The sequence below is a fragment of the Bacillus rossius genome, chromosome 1 (assembly GCF_032445375.1).
Source record: "Bacillus rossius redtenbacheri isolate Brsri chromosome 1, Brsri_v3, whole genome shotgun sequence".
Classification (NCBI taxonomy): Eukaryota; Metazoa; Arthropoda; class Insecta; order Phasmatodea; family Bacillidae; genus Bacillus; species Bacillus rossius.
Window position 1 is genome coordinate 261,910,430 of NC_086330.1, and position 21,161 is coordinate 261,931,590.

The 21,161-nt window shown below is 39.4% G+C and overlaps 1 protein-coding gene across 2 annotated transcripts in view; it reads left to right on the plus strand.

Moving 5' to 3' along the window:
• Positions 1-12,600, plus strand: part of LOC134527535 (methyl farnesoate epoxidase-like) — a 134,273-nt gene extending 121,673 nt beyond the window's left edge. For both annotated transcript variants that reach the window (XM_063360293.1, XM_063360294.1), the window contains exons 5-8: positions 5,880-5,988; positions 6,878-7,058; positions 7,936-8,053; positions 9,067-12,600. In XM_063360293.1, coding sequence (XP_063216363.1) covers positions 5,880-5,988; positions 6,878-7,058; positions 7,936-8,053; positions 9,067-9,405 — 747 coding nt within the window. In that variant the 3' untranslated portion in view covers positions 9,406-12,600. The remainder of the gene's footprint in view (positions 1-5,879; positions 5,989-6,877; positions 7,059-7,935; positions 8,054-9,066) is intronic.
• The last annotated feature ends 8,561 nt before the right edge of the window (positions 12,601-21,161 follow it).

Here is a 21,161-nt window from a genome sequence, read left to right on the forward strand (position 1 = left end):
ACGTGCCAAGGCAAGCCTGGAACCCGAACTTGAAACATCTAACTATGTAAAATGATCTGAGTACATCTAGCCTCGTTTTATAAAGACTGCAGCCATTTTTGTCGAAAGTGTGTCCAGTGTGTCAAGCGTGTGTACATTGTGTGTCCAGGGTGTGTCCAGTGTGTCTAGTGTGTATCCTTTTTGTCGAATGTGTGACAGTGTGTCCTTTTTGTCGATTGTGTGTACTCTTTGTCAAATGAGTGTATGTTTTGTTTATTGTGTGTCTTTTCTGTCGAAGGTGTGTCCAGTGTGTCCAGTGTGTGTTCAGTGTTTGCATTGCATGTCCATTGCATGCAACGCATGTCTAGTGTGCTCAATATGTGCAGTGCATGTCCAGGGTGATTTCAGTATTTGCATTGTGTGTCCATTGTGTGCATTGCATGTCCAGTGTGTGCATTGCGTGTCCAGTATGTACACTGCGTCTATTTGTGTCATTTTTGTGACTGTATGTCTATTGTATGTCCTTGTAGAATTTTTGTGTCCAGGGTATGACCTTTTTGTCGGCTGTTACTAGTGTGTGTCCTTTTTGTATTAAATGTGTCCAGTGTGAGTAATTTATGTTGAATATGTGTCACTGTGCGTCCTCTTTTTTCATTGAATGTTCTTCCAAATGTGCTCCTTTTTTAAGTGTGCTTTCTTTTTTGAATGTTATTTTGACTAGGGTATAATTGTAAATGGTTCTTGTTTATACTTGCATATTATTCCTGCGGCCACGGGTATAAAAGCGAGTCCAGACGAGAAAACTTTCAGTCCAACTCTAGTTGTGGTACAGTGCAAATCGGCTAGTTTTACTCGTCTCATACTATTATTGAGAACTTGATGGCATTTTTACCATCTTTAAAGGTGAACCCAATGGAGTTCCATCATCGTCAACGGGGACATTAGTGGTAGCGACGGCGCAGATCCCATTGGCTTCGGCGACGACAAACACGATGACTTTTGGATGCTGTTCAATCGACGTCAGGAACCGGGGATCCTGATGGCAGTGATGACGACGGCGATGCAGATCCCATTGACATCGTTGACGACAACCACAAAGACCTTGATGAAATTTGTATCATTGACAGCGGATATCTTGTCAGCGACCACCCAGATCCCGATGGAATGTGTATAATCTCCACCAACAACACTAGAAGATAATTCAACAGGCGTGGTTCTACCGGCAGAAGAAACTTTGCTGGCTGCAGACGAAACCTCGATGAATTATGTTTCACCAGCGAAGGTGACATCAATGGCTGCAGTACTACTAGCATCAATGATGTCCACTGAAGGTGCCTCGGCGTCTTCCAGCATCGGTGTCATTACTGTGACAAGATTTTCTCGAACAACAGTAATGCTAGTCGACATGTGAAGAATAAATTCTCATTTTCTCGCAAAATGTTTAGATGTAAAAAGTGTCGCAGGCAATTTACAAGAAATAATAAGTTGAAAATACACTCAAGACATGCAAAGGCCCTGTCGTGCGACAGAAAGTAAAGGTTTCGGTGCAACAGCTGTGCATCTACGCGCTTAAGAGTGCAGCAGGATTTGGTACTATGGCAGTTGTATCAACATCCGTTTGAGCCTGAAATGTTCGTATTCATCGACTAGACATCCTTGCAGCTGCAGTGATATATCGTTCACATTTGTCTATAATGCACGAAGACCCGAGAGGAGGAAATATATAAAGAATCCTTCTCGTATGTAGTTTTGCTTTAATGAGTGTCCTACAGGTTAACTTGTATTGATAATTTGAAACTGAGTTTAAACTATAAAGGTGAAGTCTGTGTGTGTACTGTGGAACTACCTGCAGAGATTTCGTTTCATCGGTTTAGTTTGGACACTCGTATGCGTACAAGCACACAAGCAGAGGGGCAGCAACCGATTGCAATGACGCCTGGATATGAAACTAAACCCAAGACTGTGCTCGGTGCATTAAAGGAAAATGATAATTGATTCCCCTCGGCTAAATCTGCATTTCGTGTAATGTTGAAAGACTACTATTATCAAGCAGAACATTATCAATCAGCTTACTGATGAAGTAGCAACGTACGGACCTTTTGAATATAATTTATTGTCTGGACTGGGTATATGGAAACCGTATTGGTTCGAGGACCAAAAGAAGAAGTGCATTTTTAAAACTATGAATACTCTGTTTTTCATTTCTGAGGATGTTAAGGAGTCGGTTAAACACAGTATCGAGAAACTCTGTCGGGACATGGAAGACTATGTCAGTAAAGGATCTGGCTGGTATCTGTCTTCAGTAAAGCTATTTGAGCTAAGAATTAAAGCCAATGCATAACTAAATTTTAATTGGATTTTAACTTCAGGAAGTGTTCCTGTTGTATATTTGAACATATTTAATAAATTTTTTTTTTTGAAATTTTGTATTTTTTCTAGAACTTGTCACTTAAGTAAATAATCTTTTTTTATCGTTCAGGAATTTAACTAAGGACAGGAATTGATTTAATTAATAATGATTTTAATTTTTGATTTTTTTTATGATTTTTGGATTTTCCCCGAATATCTAGTTAAATAATGGCAGATTATCAAGATGGCGCCAAGATAGCCGACAAAATGGCGGCAATCGCGATAGTTGGCTATCTGTAAATAAATAATTACTGCACTATAGTGAGTAAAAATTAAGCTAATATGGAGACCGCACCCTCTAGCAGAAGGCAACAATATGTCATGTCAGATCCAATATGGTGACCTCCAGCAGACGAGAACATTATAGCTGCCATTTCATCCTACTGGCTGATGTAATATCGGCCTTGGCAGTGGGAGAGCAGTCTGTTGGTGGCTTCCGTGGAGGAAGGGTTTATTGCCATATTTAATAGTATGATCTCGTAGAATTTGAACCAAGCACTTTATGACATAAGTATGTTTTTATCAAAAGTTAATTGAATATTATTTTTATAAATTTTAAAAATATTCCCGTTATCCTATCTTTAAAATTATGGATTTTCAAGATGGCAGTCAAATTATAAATGGTGGAAAGTTTTTTCAATAAAATTTTATTCATTACATTTTTATTAATTTATATTTGTTCTTGATTATTTGATACAAATTCTGAATTTTCAATATGGCCTATGTGATATCATCCAAGATGGCTGCCAAAGTCAAATTCAAAGCACCCTCCAGAGGCTTATTGGATGCTTCTAAATGGTGAATTTAGGCCTTAATGGGAACAATTCAAGCCTCTTACTTTTTTGACGAATAAAATGGAAAATTTTCTTTCGAAACAGGAATTTTTCCCTAAAATTAGGAAAATTTAAAGGAATCTTAAGGAATTTTGAGGAATATCTGAGGAATTTTGAGGAAATTTTACTCCAGAAATGACCATCGTTTCATCACAATTCAAGATGGTGGTTGTCAGCACAGCACCATACCCTGAACCCTACCGCTATAGGAAATATTATATACTACTACTCGCGTCTGTGTCTAAGTCATAAACGTCAAATCTGTTGGGGGATTCCAGCTCAGAAGAATGAATCAATACTTGTTTCAGCCAGGTAAACACCTTTTTTTTCTTCTCAGTTGGGGTCTTTGTCGATTCACAGACCCAATGAAAAAACTATAAATAACTTTACCTTTAAATGGAGGATTCTATATGTACGTATATTTTTAATTTATGAAATTTATTTCACAAAATCCTTGCGCTGTACTTGCGGAATGAAAATCGTATGATAAAAGTTAATATATTAGCTTAGGTCAATCGACTTTAAATCATTGAGTTCGACATCCAGAGTTAAACTTTCCAGACAATTTTAATATGTGTTTATTACCATGTCTTTATTAACTGGCTTCCTCGTATGTCTGTCCGGGTGGAATTTTGCAATTGATTTTAAACTAATTTCCCGATGAGCTAGGCTAAATACTTGAAATTTGGACCATAGCTCAGAAGTGGATGACAATGCATGAAAATGTGAAAAAAGATTAAGAAAAACGAAAAGGAGAAGAAAGAGATAAAAAAAAACTAAACAAAAAAAAGAACAAAACAGAAGAAAAAAAATAAGTAGTAGAAGAATTACGTTCACTATACGATTTAAATTTTTACCCGATACAATGTATCTCTGACTCGCTTTTGTGTTGATTTTTTTTTTTTTTTTTTTTTCAAAAAAAAATTACTATCGATTTATAACTAACTTCTCGATCAGCTATATACTTGAATATAGCTCAAATATAAGTAACAGATGAACAGAATATATCGATTTTTTTATTCTGTCTAAACAAACTATTCAAGAATCGATTGTATAAATAAATTATGTATTGTTCAATTAATCTTTCTTCAATTAATTTCATATTTTAGATTTCATAATTTTAAGTTGAATATCCATTTTTGCTGAGATCCAAGCGTATCGAAAAACTTCGTTTGGTATAGTTGGATACAAAAAAAGTCCAAATATCATTTCTTAATAAATATAAATTACCAGTTAGTCGTTAGTTTAATAAGAAATCATTAAAATAAATAAAAAACTTTTTATTTACTTAAAATAATAAAATAAATATAACGACAATTAAGACCACAAGTATCATGAATAGTCATATTTAAAATTTTGACAAAAGCTTTTGACATTGATAGTTTTTAATATTTGAATATAAGTTTTATAAAATAATATTTTTACTTGCTTCGTTCTTTTATTTCTAAAATAATAATTGAATAGTTTATGTATTATTGGTAAGTATATATGACATTTTTCTATTTCAGATATAACCAGAAGGATAAAAGACTGAATTAAATCTTAAATTTATCGCATCTCTCTGTAATGACATCAAAGTATTTAAAATAAATTCCAAAATGTAATTCATATAACCCTAAAAAGCAGAAAATAATAATAAAGTAAAATAAAAATTTAATGTACCATGTTTTTACAACGAACTAAAAAGTATAAAATATTTTCTCTAATACTTATGAAGGTTAAAACCATATACAGATTTATAACTTTATCTAAATAATCCTGAAAATTCACATTTGGTAACTTTTGATAGCTATTAAAATACTTGTAAGATTGGAAACGAAAAAAATGGGGCACATGCAATACATAACTACAAAGAGTGTAGAGAGTAGCTATTAATAAAATAACTTATTTATCGGTTCACATTTTGTGGCGCAATAAAACTGTTAGTTGAGCTATTAATGCATCAATTATCTGCTGCATGCGCACCATGTTTTTCGTTTCCAATCCTACAAGTATTTTAATAGCTATAAAAATTTGCCAAGTACCTATGAATTTTCAGGATAATTTAGAAAATGTCAATAATCTGTAAATGGTTTCATCCTTCATAACGATTAGATAAATTATTTTATACTTTTTAGTCCGTTATAAAAACTTGGTACATTAAAAAAAATTAAATTTTTATTATTGTTCAAGCTTACAATCAAGTTTTCATTCTAGAAAGAAAAACTTTTAAAATCTTCGTTTTTGTTCCAAATTTCTGTTTGTAGCAAGTTTATATAAGCGTCAATTAGATAACTTCGTGTAAGTTTGCATTAAGCTTTGCAAAGTTTGTAAAATAAATTTGCTTATTTGCTTTGAATGTTTTCGCATGCTGTAGTACGCCCTAATAAGCTATGTTACATATTTGCTTTAATATATGTTTTTGTTATTTGATGCAAATATTTATATATTCAACTAAAGTGCAATGTGGCTAATTGTGCTTTGCAAAATTTATTTCATTTACTCAAGTCTCTTACATGGAAAATTGACCAAAAATTTCGAAGGTAAGATTTTTTTTTTCAGCCAAGCACTCTAATGTGGCAATTGCATTACTAAGCACAAAAGGTTTTACCTTGAATCTTCGTGTTTCTTAGTCTGAATCTGAAAGGAGGTCACTTAAAACAGACTTTATTGTTCCAGAGCATGATAGAAAAGCATGAAGAGGATATGGACAAGGAAAGGAAAGAAGATCTTATATACTTTTATCTTCAGCAAATAACGAAAGAAGATGAAAACGAGTTCTTCAACAGTAAGTACATACACTTCATCGTTATGCTCTATTATCAAGCTCATGTTAATTAAAAGAACACAATGCTTTGAGATATATGTGGTTTTAAATTAACAAACGTAATAATTATTTCTTGCATGTCACTAAATGAACAGTTTAAAACAGCCTTGATGTAAAATGCATAATGGATAAAAGGCGAAACTAAAATTTTTAAGCAGAAGTTTAAAACGTGCAGTGAGCGAAAGAAGTGAGAGAGATGCCTTTGTTTTCCATACACTTCCGTTTCTTAGTCTGCAGCCACAAACCTCCGAGACGAGAGCTCCATTGACCTGAAAAAGACTCTTTTAGACTTTTATTTACGATTAGAAGTCGATAAGAGCATAGATAAATTTCAGAAATGAAGCCAAAGACATCGAAAATTTGCAGGTGTAGCATAATCTTTAGGCTGTCTCCATGTGGAAGACTTGCGTAACAATAAATACAGTATAGTTTGAGTTAAAGCAATATTTGTTTAGACCACTTCAACCCAACCAATTTTTCTTAAATTTGAGAGTTTCACAGTGGAATATATTCACCATCACAATTGTTAAAGTGGTCGGTATTTATAAATTTAAGGTGAGGGATTCCTTCCTTCTGAAATACATTTGCATTATTTTTTGTAGATAAAATATTACGAATCGAACCCACCATAGCGTTCAGTATCCTGTGACAGGGCTGCGTCACTGATTCATGTTGAGTGTCTGCCATTGTTTTTTATGATGTGAAAAAGGGCAACGTAATTAATTAGTTTTATTATAATTTGAGTTGTGTCAATACTACCAGCATCTGAATATCGTGAATTTAGAAATAAAAACAGTCGCAATGAAAGAGAGATATGGTATTGAAATGACAGGAAAATCCCTGTCCGCAGAGAAGCAGCTAGCGGGCCTCATCAGCGACCTGTTCATCGCGGGCAGCGACACCACCACGGGCGCCCTGGCCTATGGAATACTGCACATGGCGCTCAGTGCAGACGTGCAGGCCAAGGTGCAGCAGGAACTGGACACTGTGGTGGGCAAGGAGCGACTGCCCACCACGGAGGATAGACAGAGGCAAGCCTTAGTTCAGCATGGAACATAATTATAACACGTAAAAGATGACAGAGAAATTGTCTTATATCGTAATAAAAAATGTTTGATGTGGAACATCATATAAGTAGTAAGTAAGTTCGGGTCCACGTGGCGGAGCGTGATGCCAGGCGCTATTTTTGATCCAACGAATTAAGTTGTAAATTTTCTTGTATGAATTATATTTAGTAAATAATTTCGTGTAGTTTTTTTTTATTTGGCCACGAGGTAAGTGCACCATTCTTAGGCTTAAAAGTAGTTCAATTTTTGTGGCAGTTTGAGCCATAAATTTGCTCTTTTTCCCATGACAAGTGTGTGGTTAGCATATTTAGCTTACATACAGATGTTCTTAGAGGTTATTTCGTGTTTTTTTCAGTAACGTTTAATCGCTAACAGGACTTCCTGTGGACATCTGAGGAACATTTTTATAGGATATGTTTTATATCCGAAATCTTTCCTGTGACAACCATGGTACCTCGTGCAAATATCTCTTCAGGTGACATTAAGACCACCGTGTCTATTTCCATAGTTATCTCACCATCATTAGCAATCCCATTGCGTTGGCTTGCAGATGTGCTGGTGGAATAGCGTACCGATTGGCATGCAATGGTTATTGTAATGCCTCAGGAATATCTATAGGATATCCCGTTATCACCACAGTATATGCTTAGAATATCCAACATATCCAACACAGATGTCCCATGGATGGCAATGGAGTGTTATGCTGTTAGGGAAACCTGTTTCACTATTTTCATTGCAGTAAACAATCGTACCAAGACTATTTCGTCATGTACATAGTACGCATGGCTCGATAAAGGTTAAAGTACCAATGTTAAAGATACGTCTAACTACCCTGTTGCAGACTGCCCTACTGCGAGGCTACCATCAACGAGATTCTCAGGTTCGCTAATGTTGTCCCGCTGAGCGTTCCTCACGCGGCGATCACAGACACCACTTTCAAAGGGTATTTCATTCCTAAGGTAAGTGGATATTCAGCAAGGGACATATTTAATATGTTCAACATTTTAATTATATTCGTGAAACTACTCAAATAAAACTTCTCCCTTGCAACTAGACACTAAATATGAGGTTAAGACTGCCGCCATAATTTTTCAAAATTGAAGTTCGTTAGCGTGTATTTATGGTTAGAGTGAATGAAAGAATGTCGTAGGAAATTGGTAGAAATTTCCAGAGCAAAACATATAATTGAGTTTTTTGAAACACATTTTGTTTTACTGAACTAAAGGTTATTTCTGAGTCAGGTTAAAGTAAAGATTATTGGCACTATCCATGCGACTAATTTAGGTTGTATTGAGGTCCCAGTATTTCCTATCCCGACAACTGGGTTAGTTTGGGGGAAATTCGTAACCTTCGAGAAGATGCGCTGAGCTAACACAATTTTATTCAATACAGTAACCAGCATGAAACCCTGAATAACAAACACAAATCAAAGTAATGCTTTTGCTTGACAATAATTAAGTACCGGCCAAGTCTCGTTACGATCGCACCATATGAAGGGTGCTGAAAGCACAGAATGTTTCCATTATTACCTAAGCAATAAAACATTATTTTTGTACACAATTAACAACGCATATATGGAATACAAACTACAACTTTACAAATTATTTTTAAACATAGAATACCAAAGAACGGGTACTTTTCAAATAATAATAGCTTATCATTTAAAACATTAAAACCATTATTTCATTACTTTCGAAGATAAACATCTTGGATTTTACTTAATAAAAATTATCTCCTTATACATCATACTGTAAAATTATGGCGATCCGAATACCACACATGTCCGGCCTGCTACCATGCGCCAGATTGATGGTGATCGTGGGTCAATGTTGGCCAACGGGCCATAGTTTGGAGACCACTAGACTATTTATGGTCTGAATGATTCGTATGTCTGGACTGTATGTCTGAGCCTGTCTATATGACTGAATGGACTGTATTTCTAGGCCTGTTTATGTGATAAATTCGTGTCCAGGGAACAAGAATACTGCTGAACCTGTTCGATCTCCACATGGACCCCGACTACTGGGGTGATCCTCAGGACTTCCGTCCAGAGAGGTTCCTGGACGAGACGGGCAGGGTGAGGAAGGACGAGGCGCTCCTCCCGTTCGGCCAGGGCAAGCGGTCCTGCATCGGCGAGTCCTTGGCCAGGACCAACCTCTTCATCACGTTCACCTCCTTGCTGCAGAACTTCTCCCTGTCCCTCCCTGACGGGCAGGAGCGTCCTAGCACCGAGCACATGGGCGGGATAACCGTGACCACACAGCCCTTCAGCGTCGTCATGAGCCCCAGGAACTCTTGCAAGCTCTACTGAAGTCTGGTTGCCAGCCTGAAGGCACGAGCGACACAGCACCGAGCACATGAGTGGGATAACCGTCACCACACAGCCCTTCAGCGTCGTCATGAGCCCGAGGAACTCTTGCAAGCTCTACTGAAGTCTGGTTGCCAGCCTGAAGGCACGAGCGACACAGCACCGAGCACATGAGTGGGATAACCGTGACCACACAGCCCTTCAGCGTCGTCATGAGCCCCAGGAACTCTTGCAAGCTCTACTGAAGTCTGGTTGCCAGCCTGAAGGCACGAGCGACACAGCACCGAGCACATGGGCGGAATAACCGTCACCACACAGCCTTTCAGCGTCGTCATGAGCCCGAGGAACTCTTGCAAGCTCTACTGAAGTATGGTTGCCAGCCTGAAGGCACGAGCAACACAGCACCGAGCACATGGGCGGGATAACCGTTACCACACAACCCTTCAGCGTCGTCATGAGCCCCAGGAACTCTTGCAAGCTCTACTGAATTCTGGTTGCCAGCCTGAAGGCACGAGCGACACAGCACCGAGCACATGGGCGGGATAACCGTTACCACACAGCCCTTCAGCGTCGTCATGAACCCCAGGAACTCTTGCGAGCTCTACTGAAGTCTGGTTGCCAGCCTGAAGGCACGAGCGACACAGCACCGAGCACATGGGCGGGATAACCGTGACCACACAGCCCTTCAGCGTCGTCATGAGCCCCAGGAACTCTTGCGAGCTCTACTGAAGTCTGGTTGCCAGCCTGAAGGCACGAGCGACACAGCACCGAGCACATGGGCGGGATAACCGTTACCACACAGCCCTTCAGCGTCGTCATGAGCCCCAGGAACTCTTGCGAGCTCTACTGAAGTCTGGTTGCCAGCCTGAAGGCACGAGCGACACAGCACCGAGCACATGGGCGGGATAACCGTTACCACACAGCCCTTCAGCGTCGTCATGAGCCCCAGGAACTCTTGCGAGCTCTACTGAAGTCTGGTTGCCAGCCTGAAGGCACGAGCGACACAGCACCGAGCACATGGGCGGGATAACCGTTACCACACAGCCCTTCAGCGTCGTCATGAGCCCCAGGAACTCTTGCGAGCTCTACTGAAGTCTGGTTGCCAGCCTGAAGGCACGAGCGACACAGCACCGAGCACATGGGCGGAATAACCGTTACCACACAGCCCTTCAGCGTCGTCATGAGCCCCAGGAACTCTTGCGAGCTCTACTGAAGTCTGGTTGCCAGCCTGAAGGCACGAGCGACACAGCACCGAGCACATGGGCGGAATAACCGTTACCACACAGCCCTTCAGCGTCGTCATGAGCCCCAGGAACTCTTGCGAGCTCTACTGAAGTCTGGTTGCCAGCCTGAAGGCACGAGCGACACAGCACTGAGCTTATGGGAAGAATAACGCAACCTTTCAGCTTATTTACACTATCACCTATGTTTAGGTAGATTTTGAAGAAATACTACCTATTGTAGCCGTTACCATGGTGCGACTTCCGGAAAATGTTTATATAGTTTTTCGTTTCATGGTCCATAGACCCAAAATTTATATGTTTATATATAATATAAAAGTTTTTATATTTATATATTACAATTTTGTGGACAAGATAACTACAGCAATTTTTTTACAAATATTTTCCAAACTGATACATAACATCTAATTGTGTAAAATCTCGGTCGAGTTAATTACTGGGCAGTTTCTGACAAAAGGAGTAGAAATGGGGAAGGTTTTTTTGAAAAACTGTATAATCGCTGTAACTCCCTTAATATGGAAAATATCACATCAGTGAACGTATTCTATCTTGTAGGAGTAATACCAAAAACATTTGTCTAAAAACATTTTTGATACGACCATTTATAACTACAAGGGTTGGAGGGGAAAAAAAATCATAATTCTGTTCGTAGTCACGCCATCGAATTCGTTCAAGGAGTTTGTAAATTTTATAATTTTTGTCTAAAACTTTTGTCTAAAACAATTTTTGCTAAGACGAACCATTGCTGCAAGGAATTGAATAAATATGTTTTTTTTTTAATATTAAACGTATTAGTATAATCCGTACCTAATACACTATTAGTCCATTTTTTATTATAAAACATAAAAATATTATCTAAAAAATTTCGTCCGAAAATATTTTTATATGACAAACCATAATTGCAAAGGGTGGAAAAAACAAGGGTTTTAAAACAAAAAAAAATTCATAACTCCCTTCGTAAGGACACAATTGAATCCGTTCAAATTGTTTGTAAATATTATCATCTTTATCTCAAACTATTTTCTGAAAAAAATATTGATAATATGAGCCTTGCTGCAAGGGGTTGAAAAAAACAAGGGTGGAATTAAAAAAATTAATAATATCAGTGCCATGTACACTATCAAATTCGTTCTAATTTATTGTGAAAACTTTAATCGTATGAAATAATTTATAATTATATTAAATTATAAAGATTATGGCTGTAAGGAGCATAACATATGGTTAAATCTAACACGAACATCAGAAGCAAGCAAGAGTAAAGATGCCAAACACTATATACCTTCTATTAATCAGCAACAACCAATAAGATAAAATCATCCTTGATTGGACGATACAGTAGTCGAAGGCAGAAGATCCCTACTTACTTGATTGGCTGGCACTAGAGTTAAAAAGGGTGTCCTATCGTGACTAATTCACCTGAATAAGACCCCTGGAAAGTATCCCTGGAAACCATTTTCCAGTACTCAATTGATTCTCAAAATATTCCTGCAGCAATTTACGAGTGAAAGTTCTGTGCCTTTTTACTATTGTGATGTGGCTCGACTTCTAATCCCAGAATAGTTCATCAGGCAAGGCATCGAAAGCCTTAAAAGTATTTTAAGCAGTCTGTTATACTTTATTTAGTTACAATGCATTGAAGACAAGTTCAAAAATTTTGAAATTATATTTAATTTGTATTTTGTAATTAATTTTTGTTAGTGAAAGTTTTCAGACAGTTTTAAATAATTTATGTGTGTTAGATGTTGTTTACATAATCGTGAAAGGCTCTATTCAGTATATTTTTACATATACTAATAGTTTTATACATATTTTTGTTTAAAGGAACATGATAATTTTATGAAATGTTTAAAAAAAAATTTTGGTAGAATAAGTGTCAGATAATTTTATAACTTAAAATTTTAAAAGGAGGCTTATATAATAAAGTATTTGCCGTGAATTAAACGTGTTCTTGAAACAATACCTACCAGTTTATTTAAACCCTCCTTCACACAAAGTTAAATGTAAAAAATTACCCAATAGATTGAGAAAAAAAAGTATAAACAATAGTGACAAATTTAAGAGAACCTCAAGACAAATAAACTTTTTAAGGTTTATGGATGGATTGTATATTCCCGAAATTATATCCAATTGCGATACCCTCGCGCAATGCAAATCTGATAATGTTTAGTAGTCTTAGAGTCAATGTGTACAATTCCTAGTAAACTTCAACTACTTAGGGATTGCAATTCCGCAGTGATTTCAATCCTGCGGAACATTTGTAGGATTGCTGCTAATCCAGCGGAAAGCGCGACATCCCACTTAGGTGTTTTATATTTTACAAAATTCGATAAATATAATGTTCAATAATCAAAATGAGTTTAATAAAAATTATAAGAATCAACAATCAACTGGTAGTACAACTTAAACTCTGGTTAACAAAATTAAAGGCAGTTCCCGATTTTGCGTATCCGCAAGCCAGTGCGGGATCCCCCAGGCCTGGATCCCGCTGGATTGCGGGATTGCAATCCCTAAACCTACTAGGCTATTTAATCCTGGATTACAAAATCAGATTTTAAACTTCTTCTACAATTTTTTTACTGTTACCATTAATTGAATATGATTAGAATTGTTTAAATACAAGCAGTTAAGTAATTTACAGTATGTGTACACTTAATCACCTCTCTTTTACCCTCTGTTTTTCTTACTTAACTCTTGCGTTACTCTTATTTAACTTTCTTGGACGCAGTTACCCTTACGCCCTGTGTATTCTAGAGGCAACGTTCTTTTTGAGATATGGTTTCATTATCTTGGTTTTGAGAAATTAGCAATTGGACTGGGCATTTTTTCTGCATACTCGTAGAGTGGCACGAGTGCACGCACTGTATAATCATTGTGAAGTCATTTATCTTAGTAATCATACTGTTAGTGTCTTCTGTATTCATTGCTTTAACTTCCATGTATTCTCTTACACTGTCTGTAATTTCAAACTGCTTTTCAAAGTTGTAAATCACATATTTTATTTCAATTCAATGTTGCTGTTCTAATTTTCGTTGTTTAAGTTGTGGTGCATACGCGAAAATGATACCAAATACTTTGCAACGCATAGGCCGAAATGGTGCAGCGATAGGATACTGAACTCGCACTCTATAAAAGCCGGTTACCAATTCCGATCTGGCCAACATGATTCTGTGTACCACAGTATCCCAACATCGCTCTAGGAAATTCCTGGGGTGGTACCCAAGTAGGCCATATTCCTTATTAAGTCTGCATGAGCTGTAATGTTGAGTGCATGAATCTTCCATAACCTTGCTGTAGACAAGATACTAAAATAAAAACAACGGTAAATATGTATTGTACGGATTAGCGCCAAAAAAAATCGTACAAATATGAAATAACTTTCATTATATGCTATCTTACGTCCTCTCTTCAGAACCGCCTGCGGAGATAAAAAATTCAAATTACTTTAGGAGATATGGCCGTTCTTATTTTGCTATACCAGACGTGTGTAATAATTTGACCGTCGCCATTTTATATTTTTCCGTGTGCGCGTGAATGTCTAAATAACAGAAATTTTCCATTAGGTAAGGTTAGTTACATTATAAATACTTCAAAATAAACCGAAATTAAAAATAATATCAATTTATTTTACATGTTGTATGGTTTTTTGTATTTATAATGTAACTGACCTGACCTAACAAAATGGGACAAAGGTAGATTAGGTCAGGTCAGCTACATTATAAATACTTTGAAACTGAACAGACATTAAAAATAATAAAATTAATTTTATTGGTTGTTTAGTTTTAAAGTATTTATAATGTAGCTGACCTGACCTAACAAACCGGGAAAAAGGATGAACAGAATAAACTCACTTAAGTTTCTTTTTACATGATGTATTCGTTCACGTGAGAGTCCTAAGATCCACATAAAGTTCTGCCATTCCCGATTACACCCGAATATTCACCTTCGGCCAACCTCGGGATTTATTTATTTTTGCGCAGGAAAAATGAATTGAAATATTAAAAGTGGTCGGATAGGTTAGCTACATTAAAACACTTTAAAACCATTTGGATGGTTAGTTAGGTTAGTATAGCTACATTAAAATAAACAGAGAAATATTAATAAATAAACCCGAGGTTGGCCGAAGGTGAATTGTTCGGGTGTAATCGGGAATGGCAGAACTTTATGTGCTTCTTAGGTTTTTCTCCGTTCGGGAACATCGCAAAAAAAAAAAAAAAATGATACTTGTAAACAAGCAACTGTTATCGCCGCACGAGTGCACAGGATGAAAATTAAAAAATTCGATATCTCCAAAAGTATTTGGAATTTCTTATCTCAGCCGGGTTTAATGAAAAGAGGAAGTTTAAGAGCACAGAATAAAGGTATTTTCGGATTTTTAAATTTTTTTTTTAAAAAAATCGCCAAAAAATGAAGATTAAAAAATTCGATATCTCCTAAAGTAATTGGAATTTTTTATCTCCGCAGGCGGTTCTGAAGAGAGGACGTAAGATAGCATATAATGAAAGTTATTTCATATTTGTACGATTTTTTTTGGCGCTAATCCGTACAATACATATTTACCAAAACAACTAATAAAATGTAACAAATTACGATAAATGATCACAAATATTATATATTTTAGTACGTTTTCATTTAAGATTGAGTATATCATTTTACGTATATTACCATTCGGATCATAACTATACACCATAGATTATTTTAAAATTATTTACAAGTCTGATTAAATATCATTGGCATGTAATTCTGAAATTAGAGGACAATAATTTGTGAAATATTGCATTCAAAAATCGATGGATTGTATAGGTCTACTAACTTTAAGATTACATGGAAAATATTTTAAGTATTTTTTTATAATTTCTAGGTATTACATAATACAAATTTTATTCAGCATATATTGTTTGTGATTTAATATCTTATCCTGACCCTGAAGTAAATTAAGTCCTTTATAAGTAATATCTGTTTTAAAAATTATATGTGAGTAGGAGGAGCATGATGATTTTGGTCCAACAAAGGATATGAAAATTATGTTAATTAATCACCCATATCCCCTCCCCTTCCCCTTTGTCACACCATCACTAGAAATGTTTTTATCGATCTCCCCCCTCTTCTCAAAGCTCTGCCCCTTTTGTAGATTTTAAAAGACATACCTAAAACCTTAACCTCACCAGAGTTTTCCACAACATTATGAGCGACTAAAGGTGGCATTATTAAGTGCTTTGTCCTAATTCAGGAGATTATGAAAATAGTCACCAGCTGTTTTTCGGCAGTCTCAATACTACATTAGTCTTAAAAGTGCAAAGCAACGAATCTTTCTGACTTTTCTGACTTGTCACTTAATACCGTGTTACAAATATGGCAGTGTTTTTGACTTGGCAACTGTGCAGTAATAGCTAGAGTCTGGGATTTCATGGGAATATGTTTAGCATAAATCATGGACAGGCACGTTTTTTCATATAAATTATGTCGGATATACAGTTATCCTCTTAAAGTTTGCATATCTGGTATGTGAACTATTTTTTAACAAACTAAGGCATGTACTTGTTCACTGTCATGATGCTAGAGTCATTGGTCTCTGTTAAACAGAAGGATGCTGAATATTGTATTGGTTTAATTGAGGTCTTTGTATGACAAACATCTATTCTTCCATAGTTATGTTAGTGAACTAGAGCCATTTGTTCTTCTCAGACAGGAACAATGAGCGAATGATCGAATTGCGGTACCACAACACACTGTGGGAGTGAATTGTATCTTGAATGTGAAAATACTGAATCCAGCAGTTGCATGCACACTTCTTATTTTAATGATGTGGGATTTTAGAAACAGCAAATGGGACGGACATTTCATTGTGATTAAATGAAGTCAAGTGGCAGCACTAGTCACACAAAGGTCAAAACATTCACATGCCGATCATTGTGGGACATGGGCAATACAAATCGACTGAATCATGCCATCAGTAGGTTAGTTATGACGGCCATTACGAAACGCGCAACGATAATGACATACACATCTAAGATGGCGGGCGTAACGAGACATGCAACGTTTCTAGAATCCAAGATAGTGACTGTAACAAATTGTGCAACAGTGTTTTTAAATATTTTTATTATAATATTATTAACTTTTTTAGAAAATTTAAAATATTTGCCAATTTTCTAGCATAAAAATTACGGATTTTCAAGTTGACCGGCTTAACGAAAATTGCAACGGTGATGTCATAATTCAAAATGGTTTCTATGACATCCAAAATATCAAGGACATGACCTCGTAGGCTTAGGGAGGCTTGTAGATGCGAAATTAAAACCTCATGACTGACTTTTCAAGCCGTTGGCATTTTTAAGGACTAAAACGAGAAATTTTCCCTCAAAAAGGGAATTTTTACCTCTAAATAGAGAAATATTTAGGAATTTTGAAGAAATTTGACACCAAAATGACATACAATCCAAGATGGCGGCCAACACCAATCACTACAGCCTGAAGCCAGTCCCCAGACAAAAATGTATATACTACTCATAAACTTAACAACAAATAAACAAAATATATTTTAATACACTGTTAACTTGAGTATAATTACAAGAATTAAAATAATATTATACATTCTTGTTACTTAGAAAAAAGTTCTTTCCCTGTTAATATAATCAAGAAAATCTCGATGTCTTAGCTAAGAAAATACGACGGTGCTCTGTATTTCAAAAGTTCAAAGGTGTGTTAAAATTGTTCATAAATCCATTTAAATAACGTTAGGCGCTTGATATAAGTTCTTAATTCTCTGGGTTCAAGCAAAAAAAAACTATGAAAATTTAATGCTAAGTAGGTTAGAAGCAGAGGTCTCTTAATCACAGTACATTACCTCTGGATTTAGCTATTAACTATTGCACACTAAATTTCGGATAAAAACTTGCTGATGCATCGATCTAGATTCAAGCAGCCAAAAACAGTTATAATTTTAATTGGTAAACCATTAAACTCTGCTAGAAGAGACTTAAATGGCTATGGCCATTTACAAAATCAACCACGGATTTTTATACACTTGAATATCTTCAGAGTTGTACTTATGCCGCACAAACTAAATATCAGATATACTTTCAGGCTCTTTTGTCATTAAACATAAACACTATTCATCTCAGATATATGCCTGGTGTATCTATTATGCTACAAATAAGCCAAGCCAAATTATATATATTCTTCTTCTATAATGGTAGAAGAGCCCTTTTTTTAATCTCTACCTCTGATTCACTATCACATAATTTTAAAACAATTCCAGCCAATAACATGAGTTAACATACCATTTGAATAGTGTGCAAAACAAGCTGACAACCAATCCGGTTTCTTAACTGAAATGGAAGCTAGCAGAAAATCATCTCTAACATACAAATTACTGCCATTTGATAATAACAATGAACACATAGCTGTTAAAATAGACCGATAAAAGATTTTAAAACAAAACATTAAAAGAAAATGCATAGATATACAGTTCCAAAGAGTCAGTAGTGCAGAAATGTGTTCCTTTTCTCTATACAGTTTAAAAAAAAAATTAAAGTTTCAGTAAGCACCTGTACTTACGTAATAGTCGAATACTTACCCCTTTTTAACCCCTTAGAGGTTTAATTTTGCAATACATAATTTATTTTCGTATTTATATTATTGGTACCCAATATATTTCCTTATGCTTGATTAAATTCAGAGATATAATTAATTATCTTAAAACCATATTTACCTCTTTTTTCATCCCCTTAGGGATAAAACTCTATAATTATAAATAGCCTAGTTTTTAAGTCAGCCAAAGACATAATAAAAAAAATCATAAAAATCCCATAAGTAGTTGACGTCCCTCGGCTTCTGGTCCCTATTTCCCTGTTTGCTAGAAATGTCCGTTATGCCCGTACTGCTCTCGTCGGAGAGGTGTGGGTCCAGGCCGACGTGGCCGGGACCTGGAAATGTGGGACCTGGAGGGATGGTGAGGTAGAGTGACAGGTAGATCGAAAGGACCACTCGCTGTTAATCGGTTCACGAGCTCTTTTATTGCGTTCAGAGAGCTTGCCGCGGCCTGGCGGATCCGTCGCGGGTTGCGCGCCTCTCCCACGATGACCCGGACTCCCGGTAACCGTCTCGTACGGCTCTCTCGTCCCGACGCGTACTGGCAGATCTCCTACGTAACAAAGTTCCTGATAGTCCACTAGTTCGTGATGGCACGTGACGATGCGCAGTTCCTACGTACTGACTCGTAACGTCGGCGATGGTTCGGCAGAGGGTAACTATGTCCCTCACAAAGACACGTGATGCGTGTGCGGTTGTTCCTACGTACTGACTCGTAACGTCGGCGATAGTTCTGCGACGCGTAACGAAGTTTACGCGTCCCGTAATGACCGGCCCGTGACGTAACTTACGTACTCGCAGCTCGGGCACCCAATCGCTTGGGCGGCACGACGTAGGCAGCACGGCTGCTGCTAAAGATGCTCGTCCTACGGCTGAGTCGCCGGACCGTGAGCTCGACACCCGTCTCGCGATTAGCGCGGAGTGGAGCGCACGTCCGCCGCTGCTCGAGTCCTGAGTTCAACTACTGCTCTCCCCCGCTCGTCCGCGGACCATCGCGCGCGGGCGGCGGGGGAGTGGAGGGGAAATCGGCCGGCGTGGGAGAGCGCCACCCCTCGCGATGCGGATGAGCGCCAGGCCGCGCTTACATACAGACACTGCGATACGTTTACAAGAATTACACGATAGTTGCCGATAGTTAATACATACATAACAGTTACACTATTTACACCCTTAAACAAAGTCACTGTCATTTAGAAACAAACATATATACACGGAAATATTTACATAAAAACACTGGCGTGCTAGGGCGCACGCGGGTGCGTCCCTAGCCGATGCACACACTGGGGTTCACTGGGGTTCACTGGGGGGGAAAACAGCCCCCCTCAGGCCCGCGTCGGTGGCCAGGTACGGCCTCTGTATCTGGGAGGGTACGACGACTGTCGTCATATGCCCCCCCTCTCCCGAGGCCGTCCTGGCCCCCGACGCCGACCTAGACCGGCAGCCGCGTCCGCGTCCGGCCACGTGTCTGGTCGTCGGAGTCCGTCACGTCAGTTCGTCTGGGTCGGGCAAACTGGGGCAGGAGCCGCATCACGCTGCAGCGTAACCCCCCGTCGGCCGTCTGTCTCACGTCTCGGGGCTTGTGATGACTCCCCCACTCGTAATCTCGGAGGTAGTGGGGGGCCGTCTTCTCACGCGTGGACCGGCGCAACGCCGGTCCCCTCCCCGCGTGAGCGGTCATCATCGGCTCCCTGGAAGGCAAGTCCAGGACCACCTGCTTGGCCCTGTCGACATCGCCCTCCTCACTGAGGAGCCGGACCGTTACCCCGTCTGTCACGTCCTTGCTCACGTCCGTCCCCGTCACCCGCCGTTCCCAGGGGTGGACGTACCTCCGTCCACGTCTCTGGATAGGCTCCGGCAACGTCACCACTGGTTCACTCAGGTCGACCAGGTCGCCCTGTGCAGTGTTGTCATGCGTCACGTCCTCGATGAGTGGTCCGTCAGTGTCATTGGCGTAGGCGCTGACGTCATCAGGCGGGAGCATGCGGTCCACGAAGCGCTCCAGCTCTGCCATGCTTGCACCACGCGGACCCCTTCCGCCCCTTCTGACGGGCGTCCTTTCCCTGCCCCCTCCTGACAGTCGCTAACCGCCGTCCCCCCCTTGCTGTCCCCCCGTAGGAGGCTGAGTCGGAGTCGTCGTGTGGGTCCGTTCATGTGTCGTGCCCCAGGTGTTGACGTCCCCGTCAACGTTCCTGCCAACCCCCCGCTGTGACCTGGGGTGGGCGTGTCCCCGTCGACGTCCCTGATCTAGCTCCGGTGGCGTCACCACGGGGTCACCGAGGTCGACCAGTACACCTACTGCGACGTTGTCATCGGTCCCGTCCCGTGTGTCGTCGTTCCCATCAACGTTCCTGCCAACCCCCCGCTGTGACCTGGGGTGGGCGTGTCCCCGTCGACGTCCCTGATCCGGCTCCGGCGGTGCCACCACAGGGGCGCCAAGGTCGGCCAGCACACCCTCGGTGACGCCATCCTCGGCCCCGTCACCGTCCACTGGTCCGCCGTCGTCGTGGTCGTACTCATCATGCGGGTCGCCTATCAGTCGAATGTCGTCCCTGTGTACCTTAGTCGTCCGTCCGTCGGCGCGACGCACGAGGTACGAGGTGGTCCCCAGTCTGTCTACGATCTCCTGAGGTCCTGCCCACTTAGGGGCCAGACTGGCGCAAAAACACCTCTCGCCAGCCGACAGGTGATGACACTTAACAAACACCTGCTGACCAGGCTCCAAACGTTCAGGGGGTCGGTGCGTCTGCGGGGTGCGTCTAGTCAGGTAGTCAGCTTGGCGACGTCGGGCATCTTCGCGCAGATCGTGCGCGGTTGCGTCGTGTGAGTCGGGGGGTGAACGCGCCTCCCCGGGCAGGGCGAGGTTTCTGCCCTGCATCAGTTCAGCGGGGGAATGGCCCGTGACCGCGTTCGTCCGACGGCGCAGGCAAAACA